Genomic DNA, 12474 nt, shown 5'->3' with positions numbered 1-12474 from the left:
TAGCCAATTAGTGCTGATTGGTTACCTGCTGGGAGCTTTAAAGCCAGCCCTAGTAACACACATGCAGAGTCGGTGCTTAGAGGGAGAGCTGTCACATTCTTCCAGTCCGTGTCCGTTGGGTTTACATTAGTACATTAGTTTACATTTACATTAATAGTTCCTTGATATAGTAGCATTTTGAGTTAGAGCACGGGGTTTTGGTGTTGGTTTGCACATAGGTTGCGTGCCCATGAGCCAGGGTCGTAACAGTCTTGTTAAACAGTAACTACGCCATAGTCTTGTTAAAGAGTAACTACACCATAGTCTTGTTAGTGTAACTACACCATAGTCTTGTTAAACAGTAACTACACCATAGTCTTGTTAAAGAGTAACTACACCATAGCCCTTGTTAGAGTAACTACACCATAGCCCTTGTTAGAGTAACTACACCATAGCCCTTGTTAAACAGTACGGCATAAAAAAAAATATTGTTTGGTTCCTGTTGGTTGTCAGTTAAGGTCATGAGTAGGTAGGGAATATATTTTATAAAAAAAATTATTTTATCTCTTCCCACGGCGACTATGGATAGGGAATTTCTTTATTTAATTAAAATGTTCACGACAACATGGATGCATGTACTCTGCCAGCATGTTTAATATCCATAATACTAAAGGTTTGACTAAGATTTTTATGAAACTTTATTGTACATTTTTTGATTTATTTTTTTAAACTCATAAAATAAATTGGGTCGTACCTAAATCGGCAGGGTCGGTCGGCAACCGGAACCAAACCATTATTTTTGTTAGGCCTAACTACACCATAGCCCTTGTTAAAGAGTAAAGTCTTGTTAGAGTAACTACACCATAGCCCTTGTTAGAGTAACTACAGTACACAATCGTTCTTTTAAAGAGTTACTGTACTACACCCATGGTAATTTGTGGTTGATATTTTTACCCTGCTGCGCACTCTGCCACACCCCAATCTGTGACGTCCGATGTCTTTTTTTCTACCCCACGGCAGAAGTTGAAGATGTCAACCAGCAGGGCACCAGAATGACCATGGGTTTAGTTGGAGCCCGTTTAGTTATACGCTGACTAGTACAAATGAAAGTGCGGTGAGCGTTATGTTTTAGCTGTCAAACTCTTTATTTGACTTTGTCAAGTGCAAAAGCATGAGAAGTGCTACAACTGCAAAATATAAAGATACATGAAATACGGTACAAAACAGAAGATAGACGAACACTTTCAATGACTATTTACATTTTTTTTTTTTTTACCAAAGATTTAAAACAAGGTACAACTCAAAAACACAAAATAGAAAACATGCAGGTGGGCTTTGGCACAATGCTGTTAAGACACTGTATAGACAAGGTCCCAGATTCCAAAAATCTACTTGGCATCATTCTAGTCAATGGGGTAAGAAGTGCCAACATGCTTTTGGGAAAACGGGCCTAGGAAGGCTATATGAGGGCCAGCATTTAAATAATGGAATATCAGCTCTTATCCTTAACTTCTTTTCAAATTCTGAGTTTGCTTTGGAATGTGGGAAATTGTATTCTCACTGCGGGTATCGTAGAAGGCATATATCTGTATAGATAAGATGGCTTTGGGGTGTATTTCTTAAGTAAGACTTGAGGAGATGTGAAACCAAAACACCAGTGCTTGGACCTACATACTGTATATGCCAATGCAGTATATAAACAATACTGATAAAGATAATGAAAAATATATACATCGAGGAGTAATAATATATACACATATGTACAGTAAACGGATAGTGATGGAAGTTTGATTATTTTCCATTCATGAGGATCTTTTTCGATATTTTTTAAGTGAAACGCACTGGAGTCTCACACAACTTATTGGATAGCATTTACTTTTATTTTAGAGCCCTAAAATGTATTTTGAGGGATTTGGATATATATATATATATATATATATATATATATATGCCATATTTAAAGATGAGGTGTGCTTAGGATAAAGATTACTATACTTTGGTATGTTACATAAAGGATACAATAACTACTGTCCTTCAGTACCTTATTGCAACATGAATCTTTCATATGCTTACTTTCATAAACGACAGAAGGCTTAAACAAGAAGGAACCTACTTTGTGACAAGGAGGTGAAAGCTGGAGATTATTATTATTAGTACGAGATGTCACCGGAGCCATACACTGGTGGTACAGTATGATGTATACTTTGTGTTTTGTTTTACTCACTCGGTAGGCAAAAATCAGTAATTTCGGCTTACTGCAAACACTGCATGTGACGTGTTTCTTCCACAGCTGTGGTTCCATAATGACACCACCTGGTTTTTATTTCATGGTTTTGTGTCCATAATGACACCTCCTGGTTTTTATTTCATGGTTTTGTGTCCATAATGACACCTCCTGGTTTTTATTTCATGGTTTTGTGTCCATAATGACACCTCCTGGTTTTTACTTCATGGTTTTGGGTCCATAATGACACCTGGTTTTTACTTCATGGTTTTGGGTCCATAATGACACCTCCTGGTTTCTACTTCATGGTTTTGGGTCCATAATGACACCTGGTCTTTACTTCATGGTTTTGGGGGTAAGGCTGGGGTCCCTGAGATCTGCCCACTGGACACGAAGTATGTGGGGTGGAATTACACACGCATTATTAAAGGAAATGCTGAACACTACAACAAAACAACTGCTAGCTATTATCTTGGTAATATTATTAAGATAGTTCTATATTATAGCCATTGATATGAAAAAGGAGACATGACAACATAACGTACAAGTTAAATATGGCATTGGATATCAGCTCCACTAAGAAATAAAGTGCTAAGTACAAAACGAATGAATCAATTACTTGGTAAAACTCTGGCTGCATAAATGCTTTGGCAACGCTTGATTGATTATTAAGATACAGTATGAGTGAAGCTTTCTCTATTGGTTTTCATACCAAGCTTATTACCTTAGAACACACAAACTCCCTCCCAAAAATTAAAATAAAAGACAACATAGATTAAAACAAAAGTGCTTTTAAATTAGAACCATATTGAATGAAAACAAAAATGTTGCAAACCATAATACATTTGAAAGTATCCTCCCTGCTTTCTGACGGAATTAAGGGCTTAGGAGTTGTAGCTTTGTTATAGTCAGATAGGGAAATATTACATACATATATGAGACCAAGTAAAGACACATTTCTTCCCTTTTAAGTATAACGTCTCTTCCAAACCCAATTATCTTGTCTCATATTATTTTCCTACTGTAGCTTGCTGTGACTACTACTACTACTACTACTACTACTACTACTACTACTACTACTACTACTACTACTACTACTACTACTGCCACTACTACTACAGTACTACTACTACTGCCACTATTAGTACTAATAATAATACTACTAATAATGTACTACTACTACTACTACTACTACTACTAATAATAATAATCATAATACTAATACTACTACTACTACTACCACTACTACTAGTACTACTATTACCACTACTACTACTCTTCCTTCATGTTATTATCACAAACGTATATTCATTCTACTCTCTCTGACCCGCTCCTTCACTCTCTGGCGGTATACAGTACCTGGTCTACATCTAAGCCCTGAACTGACTAGTAGGATCCTGAGGCATGTCAGTCTGTTAGCACCCCAATTACCTATTTTGTGTGTTTATGTGTGTGAGTGTGTTCGCAGACACATGTTTTAGTTTATTTTTTTTGCTGTTGTACCTACAGTATGATAGGTGGTGAATGTACAATATGTAGCATTTACTGTAAGAGTATCTGTACCTACAGTATAATTCTGGTGTGCGTATACTGTATACTGTGTGTGAGACTGCTTTCAAATAGGTCACGATTTACCCACGCTGTGACCTGAAACACACCATAGCTTCATCATCCTAATATCAATATGTAGACACACAACATCATATAAAAAAACAATCGACGCATGATCTGAGATACAAAAAAATAAAAGACACGGTGAATGCATCATCATCTGCCTTCAGTCTTTGTGCTGAAACACAGTTTGTTAGTTCTCGAGGTGAGCACGCTCATGTGCTCCTGTCAACGACCCCGTCTGACCTCCAGGGTCAGGCGGGGTCAGATTAGATCTGGGGTAGTTAGGGGGGGGGTTGACCTGTACCTGGTTTTCCAAGCCACTTCATTTAGCAACTGGTGACCGGCACCTTTTTTTCCCTAAGGCTACTCAATTGGTACCAATGGGTTAACGGATCACGGATCAAAAACATCTTTCTCTCCCTTTTAAAAACAAAAACAAATCCTTTCTTCTTACTGTCTCTGTGACACTACTGTCAGACATTATCCTTTCATTCCTTTTCCTAATCGCGTTCTCCTAATCTACTTCCTCTCTTTCCTCTGTATTTCGAGAGGAGCACACAGAGACAAAACCTGCAGTCACCGTCCTCCTCTCATCCTCAACCCGGCCCTCACATTCTATTCTATTCCTCCATCTATCCATCCATCCATCCATCCATTCCTGCCACGGGGGGGGGGGGGGGCGGGGGTCCTCAGGGTTTGGGGTGTCCAGAGACGTGTCTGTCCGGGTTGGGGTGCACCTTGTTTTTGAGGGGCGGAGGCTTGCGCTTCCGTTTTCGGGTGGGGATTGTGGTGGTGTGAGCAGGGTGGTTGAACAGGCTGGAGGGGGGGAGGGTCTCTCTCTCCGTGGGGGGGTCCCACTCCCTCGCTGCTTGCAGAGGGGCAGGGGTAGTGGGTGTGGGGGCCGGGGTGGATGGCAGGGAGGGGGTAGGCGCAGGGGTAGGTGGAGGGGCAGAGGTGGCTTTGGGGGCCAGGACGTGTGCAGGGGCGGGTTTGGTGGGTGCAACGGGCACAACGGGAGGAGCAGGGGTAGATTTGAGCGGTGAGACGGAGGTGGGAGGAGGCGCAGCAGTGGGAGGCTTGGAGGCTGAGGGAGGGGCAGGGGTAGTGGGAGGCTTGGAGGCTGAGGGAGGGGCAGGGGTAGTGGGAGGCTTGGAGGCTGAGGGAGGGGCAGGGGTGGCGCTGTGGAGGGAGGCAGAGGCTGAGGGAGGTCTGGATTTAGGGAAGGAGACCGGCTGGGCGACATGAGTCTGTTTTGGGGTCACGCCGATGTTCCTGCAATCGTTAGACGACCCACTCTTCTCGCTCTTCTGCCCTCTCTTGCTCCCTTTGTCTCTCTCTTTACCCCCTTTGCGTTCTCTCTGTCCAGCAGAGTCCTTCTCCTCCCCCTTCTCCTTTCCCCCGCATCGCTCTCCACTCCCTTTCTGGCCTCCTCCTCCTCGACCTCTCCCCCTCTCCCTCCTTTTCCTCTGCAGCCGCTCCAGACGGCACTCCGTGTGGTACAGGTCCTCTGTCGCCAAGGTGACGCGGTCCAGCTGTTGCAGCAGGGCGTCTAAGGTGGGGAGGAGCCTCCTCAGAGAAGCTTCAGTCTCCGCCCTCTCCTTCCAGCTAGCCCCTTCCACCACCGCTCCCGGACCCAGTCCCAGACCCAGGCCTAACCCCAGACCCAGGCCCATCCCTGGGGCCTCTGTGAGGCTGCAGGGGCTTGAAGAGGCTGGACGCCATGACGCCTCAGAGCCAGCATCCACGCTGTCCGGTGACGGGGGAGACTCGGGTCCGTCCAGGGGGGGCAGACACAGAGACTTACAGTCACTAGTGGAGGAGGAGCGGGACGGGGGCAGCTCCATGCCCTCGAAGCGCACCTTGTGGCGGAACTGTGAGGAGGGTGGAGAAGGAGAGACGGGGCGGATCAATAAAGGTGACAGATTTAGTGGAGACATAGCCTGTAATGATGACATACACCATATTTACATGTACATAAATTAAAGTGAATTTTAAGCATTTTGAAATATCACAAAATATAGATCGCGAATAGGTGTGTTTCCATCTGTTGGGTCGAGGCGAAGAAACGTTCTACATGAACTCGGAACGTAGCAATGTCAGAAAAAACATCCAATGAAAAGACGAAGCTTGGCTGAATTGACTGCTATTGGGCAGGTTCTTTGGTGTCAGCTCACATTGCAATGTAATATTAGCCTGGGAAACTGTCCATGTATACATTTCTCTCTCTTCACTTTCCTGCCCGTCTTCACTGTATTGCTATCTTCCCAACTCTAGTGAGAACATTCTACACGGTATGTCACCTTGTGGTTCTGGGAAACAAGTATATGCTGCTAACTTGGCACTTTTGTAATTCCACTTCCCATGTGCGTGTGACAGTATATAGGAAGGGATATACAGTATTAGGTCTGTCTATTTTGAATGAAAAACAGTAAGCCACTTTCTTTGTTACAAGGAGTTTTGTCCATACAGATTATTCACTCAGCTTGGGTATCTCCACACGAGCTAGCATTTTCGCTAAGAAGTTCCACAACCGGTAACAGGATTACAATGGTGACAGTGGGCATAGCCAATAATTTGCCCCCTCTAGCTGTTGAACCAGGACATGGAACAGTACCTCCTTGGCCCTGCTGAGTCCCATCCACATCTTGAGTCGTCTGAGGAACAGCTCTACCATCTCGTAGTCCTGGAGGTCCACCGCCGGACGATACAGCTCGGCCCGCGCCCGGCGGTAGTTCCTCAGCAACACAGAGGTGACCAGCCACAGCAACGTCAGCCGGAGCACGGCGAAGCTCGCGTGGAACACCAGTGACAGGGTGGAGCTAGATGGTCCCGTGGTCATCCAGCCCGCTCGCCAGGACAACAGGCCCCGTCCACCAGCACCCAGCAAGGACAAACAGGCAGAGCTGACACTGCCGTAGCCATCCAATACAGAGTGGAAGAGCTGGAGAGGGAGAGAGAGGAAGAGAGAGAGAAAGAGACAGACAGGGAGAGAAAGAAAAGCATACAGACAGACAGAGAGAGAGAGACAGAGAGAGAGAGACAGAGGGAGAAAGAGAGACAGAGAGAGAGGGAGAGAGAGTAAATGCAGTGAGACAAGCACAATTGACTCATTGTATTGGTGGATCAGACGTCCCACAGAGCGAGGCAACAAGCTGTAGCTGAGCCCGTCTCAGCGGCTGTTAGCCGGTGTTTGTAGATAATATAAATGGGTCCCATATCCTCATTAGAAGAGACGAGATGGAGTTGCTGCCGGCCTGGACCTCCCTAGCTTAATGGAAAACAGAACAGGATGAATGGAGGGAGGGAAACGGAGAGACGTTTAAATTCAAAAGAGCTCTCTAACCCTCTCTGGAAGAGAGGTTTTCCTTTGTGTTCTGACTGCCAGATGAGGTTGAAGTAGATGCAGTGCTTTTACTTATGAATAGACCCGTCGAGATGAAGATGGATGAAGAAGAAGACGACTCCCAAGATATATACTGTAGCTTGGTATTATATAACTTCAATTGATAGAATGACCATTCCAATACAAATGACTAGTGGTCGACTGATGTGGGTTTTTCAATGGCCAATGCCAATATTCAGAGAGCAGGGTGGCTGATGGCCGATATATAATTGATTTATTTTTTGCACCTGATAAAATACAACATTTTAATATTGATAACATGTGAGACAAAGTCGCTGAACATAAATTAACATTTACGGTATTTAACACTAATGTTATTGTCTGTCTGCCTTGTCTCTGTTTGCTTAACACTTTAACTGCCGAAAACGCCGGAACTCGTCATTCCCCGCCATGCTCAAGTTGCCGAGGACGCCGGAACTCGTCTTTGATATCAATATTTCAAAAATCTGTGATCGGAATCATATTTCCCCTCTGCAGCCTTGACACACAGTTCTGATCTCCTCTCAATCCTCTAGCGGTTCAAGAGCGCCATCTGGTGGCCAATCGGCAGATCGAAAAACCGGATGTCAACCTTTAACCCGGCAGGACTCACTCCATATGTGGTCCGGGCACTCGCTAATGTTAGAGAGACTCAGTCTTCACACAGTGAACATCGATCGGTGGAAATAACTCGAAAAAACAACATGATTTGGACGTATATACTATTATACAACCTGGAAATAGATCCGGTATTTCGACATCCCATAATTGAAAACTGTCTACTCCACGCTGATCGCCCAACGGCCCGAGGAGACTGGGGTGAGTTTTAGCGTTATATTCTAACGTGTTCTTTACTAACTGCTATGATGAACATATGACCCACATTAGATGAATGGTATAACGTTGCCCACGGAATTATAAACGCCCCCTCGCCCATCCGGTCAACATCAGATGACGTGTAGTAAATTCTAGAAGTACGTCTATAAATCACGTTCTGGAGAAAGCTGCAGAAAGAGATGAAAACATACTTATACTTTAGACCAGGGGTCGGCAATTAGGTTTGCCCACGGGCCAAATTTTCCCCAAGCCATTGTGTGGCGGGCCAATGATAATGAAAAATGTTTAACTCTGTCAAAATAAACGACATATACATGTTTGCACTGTCTTTTTTCTATTATAAAGTGCCTCTCACACAGTGCATAACACATGAACAGATCAGTCATTTGATTTTAATGCAGGTGCTTGCATTATAAATCGAATGTATTATTATTAGTATAACACATGAACAGATCAGTAAGGGTGCATTTGATTTGAAGCACCGACGGCGGGTGTATTATACATCGAATGTATTATTATTATTATTATTATTATTATAACACATCAACAGATCAGTAGGGTGCATTTGATTTGAAGCACCACAGCGGGTGTATTATACATCGAATGTACAACTCACCATAATGCAGGCAGACCTGGGCTTATTATTGTTTCTGCTTCCTCCTCAATCCATGCTAATGTTTGAAATATGTCAAATGTCCACTCGCGTTGAATGCCCACCCATGTCCACCCAACTTGATCACAGTTGCTTGCTTCATTGAACCCATTCTGCAATCGGTTAATAAAGTTTTCAATCAATCAATCAATCAATCAATCAGCCTCGTGTTGCCATGTGAACACGCAAGAGACACGTTTTGCGATAAACCCGTATTTTAAATATGACTCCTTGTTTTGTTTGTGTCTTGGAAGTCGTAGTTTCCTCTTCTGGCGCCTGAGTTGGTATTTCCTCTTTGCAAGAAGCTACCTAAAGATGTTTAATTGCATTACTGTTTAATGCCAAATTGTATTTTTCATTTAATTCAAATACCTATAGCGCGGCGCCATCATTTCAGGAGCTTCTTCAAGCACTCTTTTTCTTTAAAGTTAATTGCATTGTTTTTCCATTGTTTTTTATTGCATTACTGTTCACATGCATGTGTGGTGCCGTCAGTCATGACTCGAGTAAAGATAAAGCTTGAATGATTTACTGAACTGGTGTTTTTATTTCATGGACTTGCGTGTTTCCCATTTCAGCACCAGCGCTGTCCACCTCACTTTGAGCAAGCCTATAGCACAGTACATTGCACTCACCTGTTATTCACTCTCAACATGGATAAAACATAAAGTATGCATATAATAAAAAGAATATATATATATATAATATTAATATAATATAATATAAATATAATAATAATAAAAAAAAAGATTAAAATAAAATAAATATCATATTCTCAAAATAAACTGACGGGCCAGAAATTATTGCTGGCGGGCCAATTTCGGCCCGCGGGCCGCCTATTGCCGATCCCTGCTTTAGACCATATTTTAGTATGAATATGTGAATGAAAAAGTTTAACGTTGCTACACCATGAACAATACATATAGGACCTTGAATGGGCCCTAATAATGACAATCTAGCAATATAATTTAAAAAGTTATAGCCCTGCAAAGAAGGGGAACTTCTCCATGTTAAATAGAGCTGGCAACGGATGGTATATCATGAATTTAACCTTAGGCAATCAAAGTGTTAAGTAGATCTGCACTAATGTCAGAAGTGACAACAATGTGATTGCTGTTGTCTCAAAACATGCCAAGCTTCTCTTTCAGCTTGTTATCCACTTGGCACCAGCTGACGCCATCTAGTTGGTGAGAGTTGTATTATGTGCGTATGCGTAAGTACAGTAAACAGCAAATGGGGATGGCTGGGTAGTATAGAGGTCTAAGCACTCGCCTACCACCGCAGAGACCTGGCTTCAATTCCTGGCAGCGGTACCTTCGGCTTGGTCAGTCGAACGCAATTGGCAGTGTTCGTGGGTGGGAAGCCAGTTGGGTATGAGTCCTGGTCGTTGCAATAGCGATTCCTACTGGTCGGATCTGGGGAGATGGCATGAACCTCTGTGTATGTTACACTCTCCCAATGAAACTCCTAGCTGTCCGGTGAAAAGAAGCAGCTGGCGACTCCATGTATGGGAGGAGGCATGTGGCAGTCTATCCTCCCCAGACCGACAGTGGAGTAGTGCAACGACCAGGAAGAGAATTGGCATAATGACTAAATTGGTGGATTTGAGAAAAAAGTACACAGCAAAAAAATCATCATCTTAGCAAGTATTTAAAGTTTATATTTAGTCTTGTTTCAACTTAAGAAATTCCATGTGAAACGTAACAATAATCTTGACATTAGGCAGGTCTTGACATTGAATCAACTCATTGGCACATTGTTGTTTCCCATTTGTTTTAAGAAGACCCACAGAGCTACTTGCAAATGGGTCCGACAAAACTCCCCTGCCAGATCGTCTGTGGCCTGAATGAGTGACAATGTGCCTGCAGCCTATCCCTGCGTGCTGGGGGGCGGAAAATTGTATTTTAAATAAAACATTTAGAGAGAGAGAGAGAGAGAGAGAGAGAGAGAGAGAGTATTACCAGGTGTCCTGTGTGTGAGTATGCCAGCAGCAGTAGGAGCAGAGCCAGAGCTACTCCCAGAAGCTCCCAGATGGAGCGCCTCAGAGCCCTGCCAAACACTGCCCACTCTCTGAGAAACCGCAACTGGTGGGATGCCTAGACAATGAGAGAGAGAGAGAGAGAGAAAAATAACGAGTGGAAAAAGATTGGCAGAGGTAAAGAAATTGAGTTGTGTGCTGGTATTAAAGAAGGATATTCAATGTTTCTGTTTCGCACCCCCTCCTTCTTCCTCTCTCTGTTCTCAGTAAGGCCTCAACCAAATCAATACAATGTGTCTTTATTGGAATGAAAGCTGCCAAAGCATCAAAATCAACATGTTCTCCAGGGTTGTCAACATGTTCTCCAGGAAAGCAGTTAGTGGAGTTTTATGCTAGGCCAACTGATCCGTATCCACTTCCATTCATTTAAAATTCATTTAAAATGTAGTTTTGGATGAGCATTGGAGTTTGAAGTCTAAGGTGGAGGTGGTCGCCGGTGCACCTCTAGGGGGGGGAACCCTTATTGCTTTATTTTTTAATTTCTTTTTATACTTTCTCTTTTTCCCCCTTTCTTTTTTTCCGTTTTTCTCCCATCCCAATGTTAGTCGTTATGCCAATTCCCAATCCCCTACCTGGTCGTTGCACACTCTACCCCCTACCGTCGGTCTGGGAGGGCGGAGACTATCACATGCTTCCTCCGACACGTGTACCCAGCCCACCGCTTCATTTCACCTGGCAGCGCGGACTCTCACTGGGGGAGTGTAACATGTGGAAGGTCACACTACCTCCCCCAGGATCCGACCTCGCTGTGCAGGCGCCCCGACCGAACTGTAGGAGTCGCTGTTTTACAACAACCAGGATCCACCCTCGCCGGGTTTTCCCACCCTCTAACACTGCCAATTGTGTTAGTATGGACGGTCGGCCAACTTATCGCTTTCTACCCCTCTCCCTTCCTTTCTCAATTTATTTATTTCTCTCTTTCTTCTCTCTCTCTCTCACCCTCACACTCTCTCTCTCTCCCACCCTCTCTCTCTCTCTCACCCTCTCGCTCTCTCCCACCCTCTCGCTCTCTCTCTCTCTCTCTCTCTCTCTCTCTCTCTCACCTTGAGCACCAGTATGAACAGCAACAGGGCGGACATCACTGTGTACGTCTGACTCTGTCTGGCCACGGGGTAGAAGTCCGTGAACCCGTCCCGCGGGTGCCGCAGGTACGACGCCCACTGGTGGCCGGCGCTGACACAGCGGTCGAGGTGCAGCCCGCACACCGCCGCTGCCAGGGCCAGGTTGCACATGCCCAGCAAGCGCCAGGCGGACAGCAGGTACACGTAGCCCTCGTTCAGGAGCCCCAGGACGCCCCGCACCACAAAGTACACCACCAGGACAAGAAGCACCATCTGGGGGAGAACGAGAGAGAGAGAGAAGGATGATATGGATATCATCTTTAAAATCCCTTTTTTCTGGGCGTCCTAGTGGCGCACCGCATAGTGCCTCGCACACCTACGCGGCCGTCCCGGGTTCCACTCCCGCTCCCGGGGGATAATTTGTCGCATGTCTTCCCCCACTTCTTCTCCCTCTTTTTCTTTTTCAACTGCTTTCATCTCTCTTTATTTTTTTAAATACAATTTTATACCATTTTTGTACTGTTCTATGACCCCCCCACCCATTATTTAATTAATGAATTTGACTTTTAATCAAAATAAATATTATGCCTGGGCTTTTATGGTTTGAACTTTGCAGTAAAGTGCCTTTTAATCTCAGTTTTTTAAAATGTTATGACTCCATCGGAAAAGACAGCGAGATAGGCAGGT

At 44.2% G+C, this 12474-nt stretch overlaps 1 protein-coding gene across 1 annotated transcript in view; it reads right to left on the bottom strand.

Moving 5' to 3' along the window:
* Positions 1–1111: 1111 nt before the first annotated feature.
* Positions 1112–12474, bottom strand: part of pkd1a (polycystic kidney disease 1a) — a 228555-nt gene continuing 217192 nt past the window's right edge. The window contains 4 exon segments of the mRNA XM_084318240.1: positions 1112–5688; positions 6432–6758; positions 10650–10784; positions 11770–12060. Of these exon segments, the coding sequence (XP_084174366.1) occupies positions 4507–5688; positions 6432–6758; positions 10650–10784; positions 11770–12060 (1935 nt within the window). The 3' untranslated portion in view covers positions 1112–4506.

Source organism: Notolepis coatsorum, assembly GCF_963971535.1.
Source record: "Notolepis coatsorum genome assembly, chromosome: 7".
NCBI lineage: Eukaryota > Metazoa > Chordata > Actinopteri > Aulopiformes > Paralepididae > Notolepis > Notolepis coatsorum.
Note: the sequence above shows the minus strand (reverse complement) of the source record. Positions and strands in the feature narration are given on the sequence as shown.